Source organism: Thermobia domestica, chromosome 13 (assembly GCF_964235325.1).
Source record: "Thermobia domestica chromosome 13, izTheDome1.hap1.1, whole genome shotgun sequence".
In the NCBI taxonomy this organism is placed as follows: Eukaryota; Metazoa; Arthropoda; class Insecta; order Zygentoma; family Lepismatidae; genus Thermobia; species Thermobia domestica.
Genome location: NC_137466.1, coordinates 158,315,987 through 158,340,085, shown reverse-complemented (window position 1 = coordinate 158,340,085; position 24,099 = coordinate 158,315,987). Strand labels below are relative to the sequence as shown.

At 35.2% G+C, this 24,099-nt stretch overlaps 1 protein-coding gene across 3 annotated transcripts in view; it reads right to left on the bottom strand.

Moving 5' to 3' along the window:
- E23 (ABC transporter G family member E23) overlaps positions 1–24,099 on the bottom strand; it is a 362,062-nt gene that overhangs the window by 142,457 nt on the left and 195,506 nt on the right. The window contains exon 1 of one of the 3 annotated variants that reach the window (XM_081736748.1): positions 4,107–4,189. The exons of the other annotated variants lie outside the window; for them this stretch is intronic. Coding sequence (XP_081592874.1) covers positions 4,107–4,174 — 68 coding nt within the window. The 5' untranslated portion in view covers positions 4,175–4,189. Of the gene's footprint in view, positions 1–4,106; positions 4,190–24,099 lie in introns of those variants that run through there. 3 annotated transcript variants of the gene reach the window in all.

The following is a 24,099-nucleotide window of genomic DNA, read 5'->3' as shown; positions in this document are numbered from 1 at the left end:
TATTCAAAATAAGAGGGAAAAACATTATATTACTAAACATAGATCTGGAATACCCATGAATTTAAAAACATAGGGGGATGAGAGGAGGAAATGCTGGCTTAGTGACACACCGCCTTATGCAGAGTCGTTTTGACGTATGATTAGTGCCATATTAAAGCCCTGACTACTGCAGGAAGCATATGTTAGTCGAACTCTTTAGTATGGCGCTAATCACGAGCAGTGGCGTAGCACATTTTTGCGGGCCCCCACGCAAAATATAGAGAAGGGGCCCTAGTTGTAAAGCCGACAGAAGTAAGGTTGAAGTTCTACTTCTTTAAATCTTTATTCATCGCAAAACATCGGGGCCCCTATAACTCGGGGCCCCCGCACTGCGGGGGTTGCGGGGGCAGCTGCTACGCCACTGATCACGAGTCAGGGCGACTCTGCATAGGCCCCACAGTGTTTACCTTGGAGCATGGGGTCTTTGATCTTTAGTACCTGATGCCCTTTTAATTCTTCTCCTACATCCCTCTTTTTTCATTTTCCCTCTCTCTCTCCCCTCACTAAACATGATAAAAGTATTGATAATGCGCCATTTTTGCTTTAATAACACACATAATTGAAGAGATACCAGTATATCTTTGTAGTTACACAAACAAAATAATTCTTACGCAAATATATCTCTTAACACTATACCATTATTATTGATATCGAATATACCATTATCATTGATAGTGATAACAGAAGTGATGACGTAATATTTCTTAAGGAAGTGAAACGTTAGCATAGATTTGGAATCATAAAGACCTTGTTTTTTTAAAAAAAACGTGCGGGGATGGGTGTGTCGGAAGATGGCGCAATTGTACAAGTGCGACGTTGTCGGATTTCGCTTCCTTTCGTATACAGGCATAGCGTGAAACATTAACGCGAGAAATTAAGATATTGAAAAAAAATCGTTCTTACAAATTTACTAACGCTATAGTGACATATATCGTAAGGACGTACCTTTGAAATTGCTTTCTCCAAATCCAAGAACAAAGAAACACTGTTCATCCAACTTGCATTGGATATTGTGAACAGGAAGACACGCCTTTAAGCATCAGAAGGTTTGAGACGAACTGTATACCTACCTTAATATTGTAAACAGAGGGTCCCTTGATTCGGTCTTCCTTTCACAACAAATACGAGAAATCATTTATATATATGTTCACTTAAAACGTCGATAGGCAGGTGGTTCAAAAACGAAACACAGTTGCGTTAGATACCATGAAATACAGCAGATAGTAAACAGTAACTGCTATTACTGTACGCAAAGGCCGTTCTACTCTGCACAACTTGTTTCCAACGAATAGTTCCTGACTTTTGTTTATTTATTTATTTTATCTATTTAAGAGTCTTCATCCCGGCGAAATTAAAATACCGCTAATTTTACAGTAATTATGTGATATCTTCAAATAGATAAAAGATAATCGAAATGTGGAACAAGAGCGACCTAGACAATATTATTTTACATGAGATATCGTTATCACGAATCACTTATCTGCTTTCGATTTCGAGCCATTTTGAAAATCGGCATTTATTTTCGCGTTTCTGAACGGTTGAAAACGGAAAGCCACTAGGTGACTTGTGATAACGGTGCCTGACGCAAAATAATATTGTCTAGGGTGCTCTTGTTCCACATTTCGATTATCTTTTATCTATTTGAAGATATCACATAATTACTGTAAAATTAGCGGTATTTTAATTTCGCCGGGATGAAGACTATTAAGTAGTGTGAACAAAAAGATTTCTGTACCCTGAAACCATTGTCGTCACAATGGATCTTACACTCTAAAATCAATAAAACTGTACCAATTTACCTTTTTTTTTTTTCTTGTTCCTAGCGGCTTCTACTCTCTTATCAGAACGTAATTGCATGCGGATGGAAAAACATAGTACTGTGTAATAATAGCTTGTTTAAAGGAAATGATAATGTGTAATATATATATATATACTGATTTGGATTTTTTTTTTTTTTTTTTTTTTTGTTATCTACCTTCCTCAAAAGAACTAAGAATTGAATTCCCTAAACTTCTATGCGCCCCATTTAGAAATCCAGGATTTGCTTGTGGGCTATTTAGGTTCACAATTACATTATGGACCATTACTTCTGTAAAGTATTGATATTTTTAACTCACCCTGTTATCCCAAGTTCACATTTGAGTTCACTTTGTTTTCTTCCTTTATTTTGTAAGTTTGTAGTAAAAACACGTATACTGGACAATACGCAGTGTACTTTAAATACTTAAATACGAGTGTTGCTTAAAAATAAATCAACCATCTATCATTGAATAATTCTTAATCTTCTTAACAAAACTAATTTGAATATTCTTTACCCAACTAAGATCCCTTATTATATCACCGATTTCAATAATAAATATGGTTATAAATGTTGTTACATCAGACCCTTCGTGGGAGACCCGGCTTCGAATCCCGGCGGGAGCTCATCTGGATCGGATTCCACGTTAATCAGTAAGTACGTCTCATATAGAACCGCTGCTGAACGGGACGTTAAACTCAAACTCAACTCATCTCATCTCACACCTTTCGCGGATCTTTCGTGACGCGGAAGAATTCTAATAGCTCCTACAAGAAATTTTTTAAAAAAGGTCTAATTTTGGACATAAATTTAGGAAACTAGAGAAGACACATTTAAAACTAGACCTTTTTTTTTTTTTTAAGAATCGAGAAGGGACAAAACTTCTACAAAATTTATGAACGAGACTAGAAAATCTTAGTTCTTGTCTCGTCTCTAAGGGCTCTCTCTTGGGCAATACGCTTTGATACAAGGGTAGAACCTGTCAACCAGACACCTTGAGTTCGAGCCGTCTCGGGTGAGATTTCACTTTACGTTCTACCCTCGTATCAAAGCGAATCAGGTATTCACCTGAAATGTACAAACTAAGGATCTGGATAAAGGAGTTCGGAGCATAGTGAAGACTAAATTATCTCTATACATAATAAAATCAAGACAAATGTGAAACATTAGTGAACGGCTATTCGATGCGTTCGCAACGCGTTTTTATGGCTCATGCGTACGCTTGGAATACGCTGACCATATATTTAAATGTGGATGGCTAATCACTATGCACTACAAATGCGAAAGCAATAAAAACGCACAGAACACCTCGGCGTTTTGCGTTTCGTAACAATAGACCGCTTGCTGTTTCGGAATCAGTAAAAGATGTCTAAAGAAAGGAGAAAAAGGAAAGACGTGTTGTTAGGCAAGGAGAGTTTACCAAGAAATATCTGCTTGGAAGATGCTTTGTGCAGAATATTGGAACTCTGTTATAATAAAGTATGTGCGTGTATAACAAAGGAAAATTCACGAAAATACAAGGGAATTCCGAAAAATTAGCTAATTACAGAAAAATCTATGTAACACAATAGGGTTATTTCTCGTGATTCGCATGAATGAGAATAAGGGTGTGGCAGTAAGGCCTGGGAACCCTGACTGGCTCACAGCATGATTTATAACTCTGGCGAAAGTAAAATTACCGAGTAACCACCTAGCTCGCACTCGCCGCATCGGTAACGCATCCTCGAGTAGCCATAGTTTTACTTCCACATCGCTCGAGGGCTCACATGAGGGTGTCTTGGATCGGGGCACATCATTGCCTACCCTTTATCGCTTAATGCTTTAGACTATTTGTATCTCTCGTGACATAAAGAGGCACGATGTTTCAGTGGATGAACGCTGAGTTACTTTCACTCTATGTGCTTCCAGGATACGTTGTTTGAAACAAAAAGGAGAGTACTAGTCTCTAATCCGAAAGTCCCTGGTTCGATACCAGGCCATGTGAGTTTATAGTGAACAACATCTTGTCTGTCCGTATTCTTGAGATTCTTCCGTAGTGGTGTTGCTCACAAGACGAAGCGAAACGAGACAGAACTCTTCCAATAGAAACAAACACACCTTTCGAGACAACATTTTCTCGTATGTCTCCTTTAACTTAAAGGATATCAGCGTGGAACCTTGAACTTGAAATTGTGTTTCATTCAAATAAAAAGAGTTGATTATTACAAACTAAAAGCAAAAAGAAATAACTAGCAATATTTCATATATAGAAAACATTATCTAAATATACCTGAATTCTACAAGCAAAGGATCCCTATCTTCGGTCTCTTCTCTACGACGACAAAGACGAGAAAGCATTTTTTTTTTTAATATATATGCTTCAAGAACAAATAAAACGCTCCAAATCTTCCACTTAAAAACGTCGGCAGGCAGGCAAACGAAAAACGAAAGACGGTGGCGTTAAATACTATGAGATACAGCAGATAGTAACAGTAACTGCTACTGTACGTAAAGAGCCTGTTCTTCTCTCCACAAGTCCTTTCCAGCAAAAGAGACCAGCTCCTTAGTAACACTTCCTTTTATACAGTTACTTCTGTTGACTATTGCTTGTTCAACAGACGAATATTCGCCATGTTTAATCTTTATATAAGTAAATATGCTAAGTCTAATATTTTGTTATCTTCCTCCCTGGAGAAGATGAGTTACTTAAACTTCCACACGTGTCCTCTCATAACGAATACGAATAAGATAAAAAAAAAAGATAGGAAGGAATATTGAACACTGATATCCAGTATATCTCCTAACACTACAAATATAACCCAAATCTTTGTTGTAAATAAATAGAGCAGCTTTTGCGTAATAGGGATAATTCGCTATAATATTCTCTCTCTCTCTCTCTCTCTATATATATATATATATATATATATATATATATATATATAGGGGCGGATCCAAGGGGGGCTATACCCCCCCTGACGCTTAGATAGGGCCTATACACAGGATAAAATGGGCTTCAATCCTGCTCTATACTAGATAAAGCGGCAAACTATGGTTTAGCCCCTTCCTTGATCATATCCTGGATCCGCCACTGTATATATACTATATACGGTAGCACGTCGATAATCTGAACGTCAAAAATCTGTACGCAGTCCTTAGAAGCTTTTTGCATTTTGTCTTAGCGCTAGCGATTCGTCGGCGTTGTGTAAAGTCAGTGTTTTTACAAAAGCTCATTCATATGTAATTCTTTGTAATACATATTTTTATTTTTATTTTCCTTTAGGCCTATACAAGTTAAGTTTTAAGTGTGAGTTACAAGAACAGTGTAATTTAGTGTACTTCAGAAACATTGAATGTAAATAGCCTTACGTACAGTATTGTAATTACTGTATGTACTGTATAACCACAGTATCGATAAAAGAGCATAACATATAGTATGTTTAAGCCTAACGGGCATTTCCTTGGTCATTTTCGAAAATCCGAACAATTTGAAAATCCGAACTACCTGTGGTCCCAATTAGTTCGGATTTTCGACTTCCTGCTGTATATATATATATATATATATATATATATATATATAACTAACGAGGGGTCCTTGTTTCGATCCCAGCGTTTGTGAGTGTGGTGGGGAACATCGTGTTGTGTTCATGGGGGGATTTCTCAAGGTTCTCTGTTTCTATTCTACCTAAGTCTTTTCATAATCATACAATTTCATTAATTACTAGATTATTCTAGAGCTTAAAGAGCATAAACGTGAAATGTAAAACAACATATTTCATTTCATTTCATTTCAAAGACAAAGTATAGTCATGTGAAATGGTGGGGAAAAGAATTTAGGTCCAAATAATTATAGTGCATTAGAAGAATGTCCTTTCTTCGCATGGGTAGGATACGTTTCATTTTGGACATAAAGTGCACCAATACTGTCACCAATCAACTTAGAGACCTCAAAAATTATGAATTCGACACTAATAACGGTCATTTTCAGTTACTTTTACATGTCACGCCCCCCTCCCCTTAGGAGTACAAATGGTGGCTGAATTTGGATTTAGATGACATGGGATGTATTATCACTGTTCATCTCAGCGACCCCGAAAACTATGAATTTGGCACTATTATCGGCCATTTTCGATCACTTTTATATATCTCCTCCTTTCCCTCCCCGAAGTTGCGACGCTGAATTTGGATTTAAACGGCATCGGAAGTGTCAGTATTCATCTCAGCGAACCCGAAAACTATGTATTCGACACTAATATCGGTCATTTTCCATCATTTTTATATATCTCCCCTCCTCCCCCTCCTCTAAGTTGCACCGTCAAAGTGAAATGATAAAAAACATACCAGGCCCGAACCTCATCTATGATGAAAATTTGATCGAGATCAGCCGGGTGGTTCTAGAGTTGTGAAGTCACAAACATAGTTACTTTCATTTTTATATATAGCCTAGATTTGTTGTGAAACAAACGGAACGGAGTCAGTGAACCGAACTCAGAATCTCCGGTATGTAAAGTTGTGTTGTCGAGTCGAGCCTGTCCCTGACGGAGCTCTACCACCAAACAGTGATTTTTACTCCTTAGACGATGAGCTACTTGACCACCAAATTTGGTTTAGATCCGGCCAGTAATACAGACCACATAAATACTTGTATACACATACTTACAGCTAGAGTAAAGCTAATTATAAACTCATGTATGTTTACGCCGGAAGCTGATGAGAACGTATCATTGTCAATCATATTGCCTTTCTATCACCATAAAATTACAATCCAGTGTAATTCTTGTTGATTACGGTTGATATTAAAATAAGAACAATATATTGAAAGAACAAACAATGATAATTACGACTAATCCTTATGGAATTGGTCACCTGGGAGTAAATGTATTCGATGTGAGAAATCCACAATTTGATCGGTTCAGAAACAATGTTAGGGAAACTTGAATCACTCTCAGTGTTGGTGTTTTGGCTAGCGCACTTGTCTTGGTGCACGAGATCCGGGTTTGACTCCTGGTAGGAGAGCATCCAACACACACGCCAGAGATTCACATTCCACTTTAAAACTGTGCCCTTTTATTTTAACTTACATCACCAAAAAGAACAGCACTAAAGGAAAAGACTGTGTGTTTCAAGATATTGTCAGCAATTTTTATTGGGAATACCGCATACATGTAACCGGCGGGAGCTCATGTGGTTCGGATTCAACGTTAATCAGTAGGTTCCGTCTCATATAGCCTTGCTGCTGAAAAGGACGTTAAACTCAAAATCAACTCAACTTTTGTTCTATATAGTCTTGGGGTTGCTACCAAGGGACGTAAATACAAATAATAATAATAATAATAATAATAATAATAATAATAATAATAATAATAATAATAATAATAATAATAATAATAATAATAATAATAATAATAATAATAATAATAATAATAATTAATCAATCAGAAAAGTTCAATCAAGTAGAATTGATTTAATGAAAAGGAGTCTGCATTATTTGTTTTCACATACTGTACATACTTTTCGTAATCCGAGTTTATGTTGATCCGGCGCCCCATTCAGTAATCTGGGATTCTCTGGTGGGCTACTTTGGTTTACAAAATACGGTACCTTATGGAACCTTGCTTCTGTTAAGTAATAAAATTTTGAACCCTATGTTCCAAGTTTACATTTGAGTTCATTTTGTTTTCTTGCTTTATTTTGTAGATTTGTAGTAAAAATACGTATTATACGATACTTTTACCTTTGAAAAGTCCTATAATCTTCTCATCTATATAAGAAATTTGAATATTCTACAGCCAACTAACATAAGATCTTTATTTTGAACTGAATCTAAGCATTAAAAAAAATGTACGCATCGTTTGAAGAATTTGCAGACTGTTTTGAACAAGACTGTACGAAAATACGAACATACACGTACATATAGAAGTCTATAACGATGTTTATAATAGTTACAGCGTTTGTTGGTGGTATATTATATTCTTTTATCTCACACGACGACGTTATTTATTAAAGAGCGCATGATTTTTACAACACAAACTACATGTAGAGCTATCGTTGCAATTTGACCGCCGTTGCAGTTGGTTTCTACCTCGTTGTTGCATGAACTCCTCAAACCTTTAATCTCTATATTGCGTGTTTGCAGGCATTTGTGTCCCACGTGTATATCAGTGTGTGTGTCTTGGTATATGTATATATATATATATATATATATATATATATATATATATATATATATATATATATATATATATATATATATATATATATATATATATATATATATATATGCTGCTAGTACTTCGATTCCAGACCCCCCCTCACTCAATGCTGCTCGTAATTCTCTCTTCTCCCCACCCCTAGGTCACTCCTTCTTCCAATCTCCTCAATGTCAATGTCACGAATTGCAATATCGCGGTTTCATAAAATGGTTTAAACAGTCATTCTATGATAAACTACCAGCATTACTGTTAAGCATCCACCTCTCACAATATCACCATGAATCAAATTCCGTTTCCTTTTTTTTTTTAATATATCAAGCGAAAGTGTTAAAAAATAAAACTTTCTACCTCATTCCTTTTCTTTCTTTTAAAATTGTACAAAATAACTTTTTGTTTAGTTATTGTTTTTCTTTCTTCATTTGATTGGCAGAGGTAAAGAGGAGATGATGGATTGATTGAAAATATAATAATAATAATAATAATAATAATAATAATAATAATAATAATAATAATAATAATAATAATAATAATAATAATAAAAGAAATGTTCGTAGTTATTAAAGAACAGAAATCAGATACATCAGCTCTTGTTTTGGAAAGTTCCAGAACGAAAAGTCAGTTCATTCTGCAATTGAAATTTGAATAATTCTCACTTAGTTCGCGTAAAAACTTTATTTGCTGCGTATAGAAGAAATTTGTTTTTTATTGAATACAATACGTATTTTGTAGATCTAGTTATTAGCTGGACAAATGTATCCTTGCAAAACTACAACACATATTACAATAAGTTTGTTGGGTTGCCTAGAAACCAGGCGCTATTTTTGTTATATTCTTTATTTCACATAAACACGTCTAATTGATGATTACAGTAGCTATATTATTTTTTTTAAAAAAATGGACATCGTTTTTTTAGGTTTGAGGGCTACTATTCATTTCATAAATCACTGACGGTCTATTCACTTTTCAGCTGGAGAAAACCATAAACTAAAGTGTATTCAATGTAAGAAACACACTTGGGATAAACAAATGACGTACTACAATAAAATGTAATTGGCTGGAGTTATAAATATAGTTCCGTGATTGACGTAATTGCTTATTTGTAATTGGTTAAAGAGATGAATTATTTTTTCACATTGTTTCGTATAATTAACTTCACACATTTGTTAGACGAGACGAAAAAATATTAATTCACGGAGCAAAATATACTACTACAAAATACTGACAAAATATATGCCATATTCTGTGATTTTTACCTTCTATTATCAAGAAAAAAAAAAGAAACAATCGTCACAGTGTTGCTAACATGCAAACCGATAAGTATCTATAACAACAAATGTTAAACACTTGAGAGAGAGGTAGATAGTCAATGTAGTAGAGAATAAACATTCATAAATGTAGTAGAAGATTCAGACATAGATTATATGATACAGGAGACCAACAGATGTTACTTGTGACGGGAAAAAAAAAGATTCCTTTAAAGGAAAGAAAACACTTGTGAGATTCGAAACACTAACAAACAAACAAATAAAAAGATACCTGGGATCTTATTTCTGTACTAACTTATAGTCATTCAAAAATCATGTATCTTAAAAAAAAAAAAAAAAAAGTTTCCTTATCTTTCATGGGTTCCTTCTAACCGAATGCACCAATTTTGTTATAGCTTATTGGATCGAAAGATCCAATATATTTCAGTAAAAAATTTTCTCGTATGCCTTATATCTGGAGAACTACATATAGTGTAGGCTAATCCAAACTATCACTTAACTCACTGTGACGTACTTATTCCGTAAAAAAAAAAAAAAAAAAACTCGATTTAGGGGCCGTTTAAAATTTTTGTGGCCCCTTATCTGAAAACTAATTGAAGATTCGCTGTAGAAAACAATGTTGGTGCCAGAAACAAAAGTTACTGTATCAGTAAAGACAAAAGATGGTAAATTGTGCCCAAGCGTCACAAAACAGAAAATACTATTGCTTTGAAGTACAACCTAGCATATAACGAAATATGAAAATTTAAGGCATAAACGTATTTAAAAAAAAATAAAATAAAATGTTCAACAATTTCTAGGTGGCACTTACATTGTTTTGCACAGAGAATCTTCAATTAATGGCCAAGATTGCAAACTTTTGATTCCCCCTTTCTTTTGACCATTCCTAAAATTCTTGTTTAGGTATTTATTAATTAACAGCAATTCTAATAAAGCTTAATTAGATATTTATTAGCTATCAGCATCAATTATACCGTAACATTACTAATTTATGTGTTTATTAGCCAACAAAGTCTGAAAAGCCTTTGTATTTTAATTCGCAAAATATTACAAATAAACTATAAGGAGAAATGTGGAACCCCTAAACTTAAAGGTATCATATCAGTATTCAACTGAAGAAAGCTCTGAGAAACTTCATTCAGGATAGTTTACCACGTGGTTCGAAATCGTGACGTCCTGTTTAAGGAACGGAACGATAATCGTTTGATTTATTTTGCCTGAAAAGTGGAAATTCTATCACAGACATTCCATTTTTGAACATGACCATTTTTTTAAAAAAAAATCTATTTATAGCTTACATTAAAACCGGATATAAATGTAAGACCTCGATGTACAAAGTATAATAATATGTATTCGTTGAATAACCCGTCATTTTCCACAAAACGTTTCTTAAAATTGCGAGCAATTGGAGTTCTAAATGGTAGAATAGAAGGAGAGGGAAGGATGTAAAATTGCAAGCGGAAATCAGTGATAACAGCTTGTAAAGTCTGGCAAAAGAAGTTTCCGCAGGAGCACCACGGGAAGTAAGCACGTCTGATATAATACCATGTAATTACTAGAATATGTTATGCTCTTGACCTAAATCCACTTTAAGAAAGGAAGATTTAAAAAAAAAAAAAAAATCTGTACTTTTCAATTTACTTCATTTTATTCTTTTCCTTCTTCCTTTCTTTCATGAAAAGAAAGAAAGAGAGAGAGAATGAGAGGATAGCTAAGATAATGTTAAAAACGGCAAACGAAATAGGAAGATGAGTAAATATATATACATATTTTACATGTGACACATTTTACATACAACATAGTGAGCAGAAAATAGTGCATCTCACGTACATAAATATCATGATTTTTTTCTGTATAATGTACACACTCTCACTTTTCCTATAACATGTTTCTGAATTCCTTTTTGTCATATGTAATCAACGAACTTAAAAAAGCTCGTTACTGAATTCTCTCTCTCTGTGTGTGTGTGTGTGTGTGTGTGTGTGTGTGTGTGTGTGTGTGTGTGTGTGTGTGTGTGTGTGAAAAAATGAAAAATGAAATAAAATCTTTGAGTTTTACGTCCCACGTTTATGCCGGCCAGGCTAAAGGAGACGGTGATGATGAGAAATGAATGAAATGGTGGAATGAAGAAAGTGGGAAGAAACGGGAGAACCCCGAGCAAATCCATGCACACGATGTTTGTCCACCACAAAGTTCACTTGGCGGAGCTGGGATTGAACCCGGGACCCATACACCAGAGGTGAGCGTTCTACCACTGAGCCACCGCGGCTCCTCTGTGTGTGTGTGTCTGTCTATCTGTCTGTTATTTGCGATTTTTTTTAAATTTTGAGCCTCCCATTCGATAAAATATTAAAAAACTATCTAAAGAAGTGATGGAATTTTTCTTTTCACTATTACCGTTTCTGGGATATTGGCCAAAAAAAAAAAAAAGTTCCCATTTCGGGAGATTTAAGCAACCATATCTCGGAAACCGTAAATCATAGAGAGATGATATTGGTGTTGATCAATACCTAAGAAGATAGTGTACATTTTGGTACCAAATAATCACCGGTGGCTACTGGTTATATCTGCATTTTCAGTATATATACGGTGATTAAAAAATAATGACAGCTCAATACAGCTAATTCAATAGATCCGCAGGTTTCAAATATGTAAGTGTATTATCTATTGGATTTAATCAAATAAATATGATATACAATATCTTATAAATTAAAAAAAAAAAAGATTATTTTTTTAAGTTGGTTCTGGTAATGTTCTTGGAGCATTCTCAACTGGTTTTATCTGTATTTGAAATCATGTACGTGTGGCAGTTTTATTTTATTTTTATTAAATGAAGATGCATGGGAATTGTGTAACAAGCATAGTTAAACAGTATACTGTATAGTACGTACATATACGTATATGTTTGTGTGTATGACTTGGCAATCTTGTAAGTTTATATCAAGCAAGGTGTTTTAATTGATGTGATTCCTAGAGTTGTAGTTCGTGAAGTGCTTTGTTGCTGAACATGTGCGCTTTCTCTCTCTCTTCATTCCTTCATTTCTTTTGTACCTAATAAATCAGTGAGAAAGAGGGAAGCAGGAGAGAAACTGTGAAGCAATGGAAGAGGAAACAACAGAAGAAGAAAAAGAAAGAGGGAAAGAAGAGGAGAAACGAGGAAAGAAAATAGGAATAAAGTAAAGAAAGGAAAATAGATCAAGAAAAGACGGAAAAGAGAAAAAGGAAGAAATAAAAGAAAGTAGGAAGAAAGATAGGAAAGAAGGAAAAATCTTAATTGATTCTTTTTAAAATTGTTTTTCTACTTAAATTTTTATTTCTTACAGAATAGGACTAAATCCTTAGTTTTAAATGCTATATTTGGATCGTTTTATTTTCCCAACTTTTATCGTTCGTTGAAGTTTGTATTACAAAGTAGAAAAACAGTCTGCAACTGCAAAATAAATAAAGAGAATGTTTAGCACTTCCACTGTGTATATGTAGTAGTGTACAAAGTAAACATGTTCGTAGAAAAAAACAATAAAGAGTAAAAATTAGAAGTAGCAGTTTTCTTCTTGACCATAATACTTATTTTTAGGAAGCTACTATTGTTATGTAAGCATTACAAGATAATATAAGGATTATATCACATATAGAACATCTAGAAACAGGAAAGGAGTAATTGATAGCTGCTTATTTCATTCTAAGACGACCACTTTATATTCGGGTGCCAGTAGGCCTGAGATTGAGACCTAACCCAGTAGACCTGAGTCTGAGACTCACTATCCTCAATCAGACTTGTGTTCACTGATTTCATTAAGACTCATACTTATCTCAGGTTCGGGTATCGTCATCTTAAATGGGTTTCACCCTAGCTCTATCTACTGTCCACTAACATCATTGGCTTTACGCTCAACAACTGCATTATGGCTCGCCCTGACTAACATTATATAAGAAATACCGGGCGTATTTGCTATCAAATTATATTCCTAGAACAACATATTTATAGACATGCGACAATAATTTTGGACATGGGTGTACTTTTTCTTCCCTATTCTCAGCTAGACCTTTCATTTCCATGTACTTTTTCTTCCCTGCTTTCACGTAAACTTTTCAGTTCCAATGTATTTTTTCTTCCCTATCCTGAGCTGGACCTTTTATCTCCATGTTTTTTTTATTCCCTATTCTCAGCTAGACTTTTCATTTCCATGAACTTTTTCTTCCCTATTCTCAGCTAGACTTTTCATTTCCATGTACTTTTTCTTCCCTATTCTCAGCTAGACCTTTCATTTCCATGTACTTTTTCTTCCCTGCTTTCACGTAAACTTTTCAGTTCCAATGTATTTTTTCTTCCCTATCCTGAGCTGGACCTTTCATCTCCATGTACTTTTTATTCCCTATTCTCAGCTAGACTTTTCATTTCCATGAACTTTTTCTTCCCTATTCTCAGCTAGACTTTTCATTTCCATGTACTTTTTCTTCCCTATTCTCAGCTAGACTTTTCATTTCCATGTACTTTTTCTTCCCTATTCTCAGCTAGACTTTTCATCTCCATGTACTCTTTCTTCCCTATTCTCAGCTAGACTTTTCATTTCCATGAACTTTTTCTTCCCAATTCTCAGTTAGACTTTTCATTTCCATGTACTTTTTCTTCCCTATTCTCAGCTAGACTTTTCATTTTCGTGAACCTTTTCTTCCCTATTCTCAGCCAGACTTTGCAATTCCATGTACTTTTTCTTCCCTATGACATAATAGAAAAAAGAAAGGAAGAAAAAGAAACAAAAAATTGCTGCATGAAGAATATTTTAATGGAACTCAAAACGTTAAGATCATATCTAGTCAACCATAAGCTGTCGTGACAGACTACTGTATTTGTCGCATCATGATATAATTAATTTGTTAGTTTGTTCGTTAAGACATTCCAGCATATGTAGGTCTCATTTTACATTTCTAAACGCCTCTCCTTCATATTTCAAAGTTGCTTGTTTACTCACGCTGTACTTATATAGTAGGATATGCTTATAAATATTGCATATATTTAAGTGTATGTGTATGTGTGTGTGTGCTCCTTCCATACATTTATGTGTAATTATATCACAAATTCTTATGAATATGAATTTGGTTAACTAATCACGTAAAGTGTCCGGAACGTGAAAATTTCTTCATTTCTTAGTGCATAAAACTACCTTCTATCTCTCTCTCTCTTTTTTTTTTTTTTTTTTTTTAAGGAAGAAAAATGTTCATGTACTGTAAGTAGAGCGGATGTTTTACGAGGTCTTATTAACATTTTTTAAAAAAATGCTTTCCTACTAAGGAAGTTAGAGAGGTTTATGTGTTTGCTTCTTAAATCAACAACCACTATAGAGGAGCCATCATGAGATGGTCCCTGAAGTTTCTTTCCACGTGTGGATTAAAAAAAAAAAAATGAAGCCCTTACTTTGGTGTTAGTGTTACCATTCACGATCACCCAATTCTACGACTCCGGGCTCAAGAACATTTTGCACCCCTCTTATTTGTTCGTATTCACTGTATGCCTGAATAAAACGGCCGTGTTCGTTTATATTGAGCGGCAAGCAAAAAGTCAGTTAGTACATAATCAAATGCACGGATTACGCTAGTCGCCAATAAGCAATAGCCTCAGCTAATTCTATGTAGCATCAATAGCGTAAGAGGAAAGTTCGGTCGCGCTGTGATACCAACATTGTACTCAGTATACATACATCTCCCTTAAATTTCTGTTTCGTGAAGTTTTTTTTTTTTTTTTCGTATACCATACTTCAGTCTTGATTATTTTTAGTATGCTTCCCCATAATATTTGCCACCCTGGGGTCAAATAAACATGGGCCTGCCTGCTTGTAGTAAGGACATTTGTATTTATTGCTGAAGAAAGATAAGAGAACTGTAATCTACCGTATACACATCACAATCTAGCACCGTTTCAGAACAGCTAGTGCTAACGCTTATTAACACAGTGTACCCGGAGAAACACGAAACAACACTTCAATATTAATTCTTCGAACTATATATGCAATTTCTCCTAGGGGAAACTGACTTTTGGGCCACCCTGTATATTAATGTGATGCTAAGCAACTTCACTAATGGTGATATAATTTACTGATTTGTGACGTTAGGTTGGAGAATTTCCTGTAATATTTTGAAATTGAAAGTTCAACAGCAATTTATAATAATTTTCAGAAGCACTAAAGCTGTACATAAATAAATTTAAGATGGATGAAGAGGCCATGATAACAGTGGAAATAAAACTAAAGGTATTGTGAAATAGCAGTTATCTTATCAAGCTTATCTCGTCTAACGTTATATAGAAAAGTGTCATTTTTAGTTTCGCCTTTTACAAATAAGCATCAGTTTAAGACAGTTTGAGACCCATACTTTTCGTTCTAATCAAAAACGTACTCAGAATTTGGCTTAAGAAGTACTAAACCCTGTTCGGCGTAAGCTCTAAACTGCGATAAACAAAGCCACGTGAAACTAAATCTCGCTGATTTGTTGTTGGCCTACAGACGCTTGTACCCATCCGCAAAATAGTTCATGTGTTTGGATTATTATTTTTACTACGAAGCTCCATATAAAACTGCTATATTATTATAAATGATAAACATATAATACGGATTATCTAATAATACTGCAATCGAGTGTGGTTAATGAAACAATGGAAATAAATACTAAGCGTGCGCAGTAATTATGGCGCCAATTCAAATGTGAAGGTGTGTTCTGCTTTTTAAGTCTGAAAGATGGCTGACATGAATCCCGGTTCCTCGAGTGTTGTGTTGAAACACCAACAAGGGTAACCTTTACTCACTAAGCAACAATTGTTTACCAGTGAAATTCAAATATATATATATATATATATATATATATATATAAATCTTTCGAGTTTTTTTTTCCTTTCTTTTCTGCTGCTGCTGTATCTGGATAACACGAGACAGTATAGTCAAAATGCACGTCTATAATTTGCTCCTTCCCGTGGGGAGTGGGAGTGATACATCACTAGCCAATCGTATTTGTGACGAGAGGAAGGATACAAATATTTTGTTTATCGGAGTTTAGAACTTACGCTGAACAGGGAATAGGTAAAGTAAACGTCTACAATATTCTTAGCATTTAACAAGGAAAAAAATGTCCAAAGATAAGACTTATACACCGAGACAAAAATATCTTATTTTTAATCTAGAAAATCCGGAGAGGAGAAGTTTAGCTGAGTTCTGTATCACACACAAGATTTTCTGTACCAGGTTACGTATAAGTTTGTTGTTTATCCAGATAAGGAAATCATGTGTGTCCTCCGTCAGCACGAAAATCAGGGCAGAATACGAAAAATCAGGGTTATGCACTTTGATAAATATTATCTGTTGTGTACGGAAACTAGACAGTCCAGAAACTCTGGAGCACAACACGGATTTTCTAAAATGTGGCAGTTCACCTGTCGTGGCAAAAGCAGAGTCAGGAAAGGCTTGTAGCATGCGTTCCATCTATCAATCTAAAGTATATACCAACCTGGGTGTACAAATGCTTCCTTTCGGTGTTATAAGCTGCCGAAAACATGAAAAAAAAAAAAAAACGAATTTTAAGGATCCATAGCTCCAATACTATGCAACTTACCGTAGTCAGGTGAAGACTTCACTTAGAAACTTGTATGTACCACATGTTTCAGAATCCTGCGGTACTTCCGCAACAATTTTTAGAGAAGTAGTTGGTAAGTATTTCAATTATATGTTCTTAGCTAAACTATCTCCATAAAAATTGTTGCGTGAGTACTGCAGGATTCTGAAATGTATTTTTGGATAGCGCACATATTAATTCCTAAGTGAAGTCTTGATCCGACTACAGTAGGTCCCATAGTATTGGAGCTATTGATCTTTAAAATTCATTTTTTCATGTTTTCGCCAGTCTATAACTCCGAAAGGAAGCATTTGTGCACCCATGTTAGTCTATACTCTTTTGTCTTAGCTTGGTGTCAGGAATCATCTCCCAAATGTTGTCGGTGTTGTTTCGAAACACCTTGTATATAGCATTTCGAAGAAAGAAGAGGATTTTTCTAAGTATTAAAATTCTTATTGATGTCTTGTAGATTATATCGGACAACGAATTACGCATACCTGAACGGGTCTCACTAAATTCATACAGAAATCGGTGTCAACAGTGTTTTTTTTTTTTTTTTTTCCTAATTAAGGTCAAATATTGGTTAGTAATATTCTTGCAGCGGAAGACAAGTTATGTAACAAAAGGTAGACGACGAAGATTATAGCGGAATCGGAGAGGGGGAGAGAAAGAGAGAAAAATCTTCACTTTAGATACCCAGCAACTTCAGTTTATTTACTTCTTTTTCTTTTTTAGTAAACCGGAACTACATCCGCGTCTTTGTTGTTGTTTTGTTTGTTTTTTATTGTCACTTTGTTACCACGGTCCATTAACAACAATAATAAAAGATATGAAATAAAACTGCATAATAAAAGACGAGTTTGTTTCTTGTTTACTTCATTTTGCGGAATAAAATAAACAAAACAAAATATGTATGTATGTCTGTATGTACGTATGTAGTATATTATAGAACACTTTTCTGAACTTCCTGTTGCAGAGGAGTGGTTCCGCCGGAGGTGTACGTTTACATCTCTTCTCTTTCTTTCTTTTCTTCTTCTTTTCTCTTTTTTCTTAAGATTTGGAAAGTAGCAAATTTTTCAATGAGGGAATGCTCACTTACTTACTTTCTTACATGTAGTACTGAAATATTATGAAGATAGGGTTCCCCTACTTTACTTGCTTACATACTACAACAACTGGCTGGATCTGCAAGTATTATACCAACCAGCTACCCCATTTGTTACCACTGACCTTGTTTCGCAATGCATTGTTGTTATTTGGCATTCTTTTCATACATAATAGGCCTACTCTCTCGCTGCCTTCCTGACACGGAAAAAGAAAGAAAGAAAGAAAGAGCGTTACAAACTTTAATACAAAGTGACTGTGTTTCTCCTCGATCTTCTCCTTTTCCCCCCTCTTTCCTCCCGATCTACAATCTCCTGTTTGGAAGAGTGTGTGTGTGTGTGAATATGTTTATATGTACTGAGAGAATCTCTCTTTTTAATGTTTTTTACTTTCTTTTTTTTACTTCTGTTTTTTTCCCCTCATGATCAGAGTTCAACGACCTCGCTTACTTCTTTTCTTTCCACCAACCTCTTTTTCCTTGTCTCTCTCTCTCCCTCTCTCTCTCTGTCTCCACCTCCCGTTTCCCCTCCGAGCACGCCACTACTCATCTCACCAAGGAACGAACGCCTACCAAATTCTACAAGATCGTTTTTTTTTTCTGTCTTGTCTCTAAAGTCTTATTATTGTGAGCTAGTGGGGTGAGTTCTGGCTCAGTGATGGGTACAATTGTTTCTCTCTCTCTCTCTCTCGGACTGGCCGGCCTACTTACTTAACTTCGCTTTACAAGATGATGCATTTCTTTATAGTTGTTTTTCTTTCTTCCCAGTATGATTATTCATATAGACCCCAAAGAAGTACATAAAAAACTAGAGAGAGAGAGAGGAATGTGACCGCATTTTTTTTTCATAAATAAATTCCATATGATGAAGTCAGCTGACGTTCATCGAGACACTGAAGAGATGACATAATACGTTGTATATCAAAAAGTATTAACAATATATATAATTCATGATTCCTGAACGCTTTGTCATACATCTGTCCATCATAATACTTATATACAGTCCACACAGCAAAGGAGCGTCGTTCGGTCAAGTCACTGGGCTCTCACAAAGATCTTTAGGTTAACTTCATCAAATTAGGCTTTTGCGTATTTGCCTTCTGTAGAAAGTAGAACTATGAGGCTCCCCCCCCCCCACCTCTCTTTCCTCAAGGAGGTTAATACGCTAACATATCTACTCTTTGGATATCTGGTACAATTTAAAAGAATGGAGGTCTTTATTATGGGTAATTATGAAACTATTCGAATCAGGAAGTGAGTAATGTTGAGCCGCACATGGTACAATAAAAACAGGATGATAAATATACTGCAGATTGCGCTGTTGCATCGATCATTTGAAAAATAAGACTGGGTACTTTAATTCGATAAGTATAGAGGATTTAATTATTAGGTAAGCTCATTTGCTGACTAGAACATGTGGTCCCAGACACACACACAGTAGGAGCACAGAATTTTATTTGGATCATTAATATGGTACTTTGGTATTAATCAGAGTTAAAACTTGGTGTCCTTATTAAAAGATCTGATTTTCAGTTTCCTTTCAGCAGCGAGGCTAAATGAGACATGTATACCTACAGCTTAACATTGCATCCGAACCACATGAGCTCCCTCCGAGAAATCGAACCTTCTTAAAAATAAATTGATACATATCTCTTGACAAATTAATACACATTCTGCACTATTATTATTTATTGAATTATTGTTACTCCGCTTTCAGATAAAGTACTTACTTCGGGGGGTATCTGTGATTGGATCCCAGACCATTTGTGGCGGAAAATATTGTTTTTTTTTCTTTTTTGTAGATTTTCTCGAGTTTTTCATGTTTCCTCCTACATTCTCAGTCTACCAATTCATTACGGTCATCCTCAGTGGCGTAGCACACTTTTGCGCCCCCCCCCCGCAAAGTATAGAGAAGGGGCCCTAGTTGTAAAGCCGATAGAAGAAAGGTTGATGTTCTACTTCTTTAAATCTTTATTCATCGTAAGACTTCGGGGCCCCCTATACCTCGGGAACCCCCCGCACTGCGGGGTTGCGGGAGCAGCTGCTACGCCACTGGTCATCCTCTTCTTTTATCCTAAAGAGCGTAGCCGTGCAACTTTTTTTTTTTTTCTTACGTATTTATTAAGCTATGATTACTGTCTGTCTGTAAGACGTACGACTAACAACGTCAAGAGCACGATATATTTTTATTTACATCCGTATCAAAATACTCAATGATGAGCTCTGACCGAGCACACGCATTATTTGGTTGTTTAATGTGTGGTCAGCACACTAGCTTTCATCAAGACTTTTTTTGGGGGGGGTCACCCCTTCATTCAAGTAGCAGAGCCAACACTGACAATTATGTTGCCCAACCGGTAAACCAGGAACGAAAAATAAAAAAAAAAAAAACTGCTAAGAGGTCTAGTATTGTACACATGAAGTATGGCAAAGAAACATGCTACTTTAATATGATAGCCACTGATTACAGAATGTAATGAGTCACACAAACTTTATTCATGCACGTAGCTATTAATAAAGTTCAATTATTGGTACACTACTACTTCCTAACCATAAGCTACTTAAAGAGATAAGAAATACACCAAATTGCGGGCAAGGAGCTATTGTTTCCTCTTCTTAAAGACTTTTCTTCTCTTCTCTTTCTTTCTCTCTTTTTTTAACCGTTTTTGTCGCAGAAATGATCTCCCTTGTGTCAGGGGAATGAACTTAACTCCGTGACGTCATAATGACTGATAGACGAAGAGCGGAACAGAAGAAAAAAAATCTAAGCACATGCGTGTGCGAGACTTGCATTCAAGTTGCAACTACAGTCACACCAGCCGGATGCAATACACCATTTATCATTTTTCTCTGCATATAGTTTTTCATCTATCCTTTTTGTTCTTCTTCTTGTTTTAATATACTATAGAACAACTTTCCAGGAAAGACTGAAGATACTTAAAACTACAAGGAAAGAATATTATTAGGTGCCAACAGACGTACTCAAGCAAATTACATGCATAGAAAATAATAATAATAATAATAATAATAATAATAATAATAATAATAATAATAATAATAATAATAATAATAATAATAATAATAATAATAATAATAACTGATAGACAATAAAGAGGATCACACGAAAGGAACATATCCTTCTACCATAGGCAACCAACAACACACAAACAACTGGTAATGTCGCTTTCAGTGTAGAGAAAGAAATTATAGAAAATACTTCTTTCTTACCTTTAAATCGGCATTTAAAAAAAAAACACTGCACAGCAAAACCTAAATTGTTGAAACAACACAAAAAAGACTAACCACTTTAGCGTGTTACCTGTATGTTAGTTCAACTCCAAGGATATCGCCTTCTGAGCATATCAGAAATAACTCGTTACTGGCTGTGAGTATTTCCTTTTTATTGTTTGGTACGAAGAAAGCTTTAAGCAATATATTTGGCATTTACACCAGATAGGGAATAACGTTATGTTTTCTCTAATCAGTTACAATAATAGTTTTATAAATTTGTGAATTGTTTGATAACAGTTACATGAGTAGCAATATCTGTTTTCCTTACCTGTTATTCTTATGTCTCAGCACGTAAGAACAGAAGATGGCAGAACTGCTACTCGTGTAACGTTAACTGTATCGTCAAACAATTGATAAGTTTACAAAACTATTATTATGACTGATCACAGAAAATATGGAACGTTATTTCTTACTTGGTATGCCAAATATACTGTATAAAGCTTTGCTTATACCAAACAATAAAAATTAATGCAAATTTTCACAGCCAGTAACTACTTGCTTCTGTCATGCTCGGAAGACGATATGCTTTGAGTTGAGATAACACACACAAGTAACACACAAAAATAGTAGTCATTTTGTGTTGTTTCAACACCACATTTTTTGCTGTATGGGATTACGTGTCTTCCTATTTATAGTGAAGACTTTACATACGGAGATTTTTCTTTCTAACCTGACGTGCTCTTAAGACTCTCTATAGGAATCTACTCAATTTTATGCATAATTTTTGACTCTCCGCTCTCTGCTTCCCCGCAAACGCATTTTAAACAAAATAAGATAAAAATCCAGCTCGAGGTAGATAATAACTAAATTCCGAAATTCATTTCAAACAATTCAGCTGTTTTCCCGTGATTCAATCACAAAAAAATTCAGTCTCACTTTCATATGACATTTCTGATAGCCTTCAATTAAAAAATATTTACTGTCCCACAGATGCGAATAGTATGAGTGTTCACAGCACCATTTAGGTGAAATGTTGATTCATCACAGAAGACGACACGATCCAGAAAATATTCATCGTCATGCAGCAACATTTCATTTGAAAAGTTGTCATGTAAACCATAGTCTGTTAAGCTTTACAACTTGTGGCAACTGCAAACGAACTCCTTAAAGTTCTCCACACAAACGGTTACACTGTAACTATAGGTTCAGTCTTTGCAAAATGTAAAACACAAAAACACTTTCTGCTCATTAGTTGTCATCTTTGCTACTAGCGCTTTCTAACGACAGAGGAAGTGGTGCGTGCACATGAGTGCGTACTAAACTGTTTGATTTGCTCTTTCATTTGATATATTAGTTATAATTGTAAGTTAATTGTAATAAATACTAAAAAGCCTTGAGATCCCGAAATTCTTTTTGAAACACCCTGTAGTACATGTTCAAAACATATATATATATATATATATATATATATATATATATATATATATATATATATATATATATATATATATAAATTTGCATTGGAACAAGACAATATTAGGGTAATCCCTAGAACATTCCGATTCACAAAAGAAAGTCCTGTTATTCTTGGATTTTAATGTAGTTAACTTTGAGAAAAGAGAACGTTATCGTGTTATTTAAATTACCTTTAAAAAAGAGGAAAAAGAAATTACTCTCGTAAAACTGTGTCAAAATAAAGTATCTAGGCCTATGTAGTAAGTATATTTTCAGTTACATCAAAACATCGTGGAGACTTGGAAACAAGATATATATCCTGCGGGGTTGGCAACAGTGCAAAACAAGTTTTATTCAGGGAGGGGTGAAGGGGACAGAAAAATATGTCAGAAGTATTAGTTTTAAGAAAAAGAACGAAGAAAGAAAGAGGAAGGAGATAAAAATTTGAAAAGCTTTCGTTATCTATAAAGATGTCTGCATCGAAAGCTAAAAAACACGCTTGCAACCTGATTTCTGCATCTAGAACACCCGGAAGTGCATCCCTCTCTCTTTTGCGTTGCAACTGTCAACATTGCACTTTTAATCCCAAGTTTCTTCTGTTTTTCTTTTTTTAACTTGGCTACTTTTTCCTTCCCAATTGCGTTGCAATTCTTTAAAACGTTTTTCTTTTTTTTTTTAAAGTTAGTTTTATTTTAGCTCACAGAACACCATACATAATAGGTCTCTGGCACATTCCGATATAAATATGTAATAGTATTTATTGTGTAGAAAAATATATCAACTAGGCATCAATTACATTAAATCTTATACCAATGTCAAACTAATTAGAATGTATCATGGAAGCTCGGTGTAGAGTGCTCATCTCTTTGAGTGGATCTCTGGTTCGATTCTAGTCCAATTAACACAATTGAAGCTATCACCGGTTATCACCATTGACCCGATGAACACTGCCAACAATATTTGCATCGAAGGAATTTTCCGACGGTAGTTTTTTGCTACTAAAATTAAATCTTTGAGTTTTACGTTTCACGTTATGCAGGGCAGGCTCAAGGAGACGGCGATGATGAGAAGTGAATGAAATGGTGGAATAAAGAAAGTGGGAGGAAACGGCAGAAACCCGAGGAACCCACGCAGTCGGTGTTTGTCCACCACAAAGTTCACTTGGCGCAAGCTGGGATCGAAGCAGGGACCCAATGCACCAGAGGTGAACCCTCTACCACTAAGCCTGAGCCACCACGGCCCCATTTTTGCTTTTGAGTTTCCCATAGAGTTGAGTTGAGTTGAGAACGAGGCTATATGAGATGTGGATCTACTGATTAACGTGGAATCCGAACCACATGAGCTCCCGCCGGGAATCGAATCCGGTTCTCCCACTCAAAGGCGCGTATGCCGAGTTCCCCAAGGAGATTGCATCGGGTATCAATG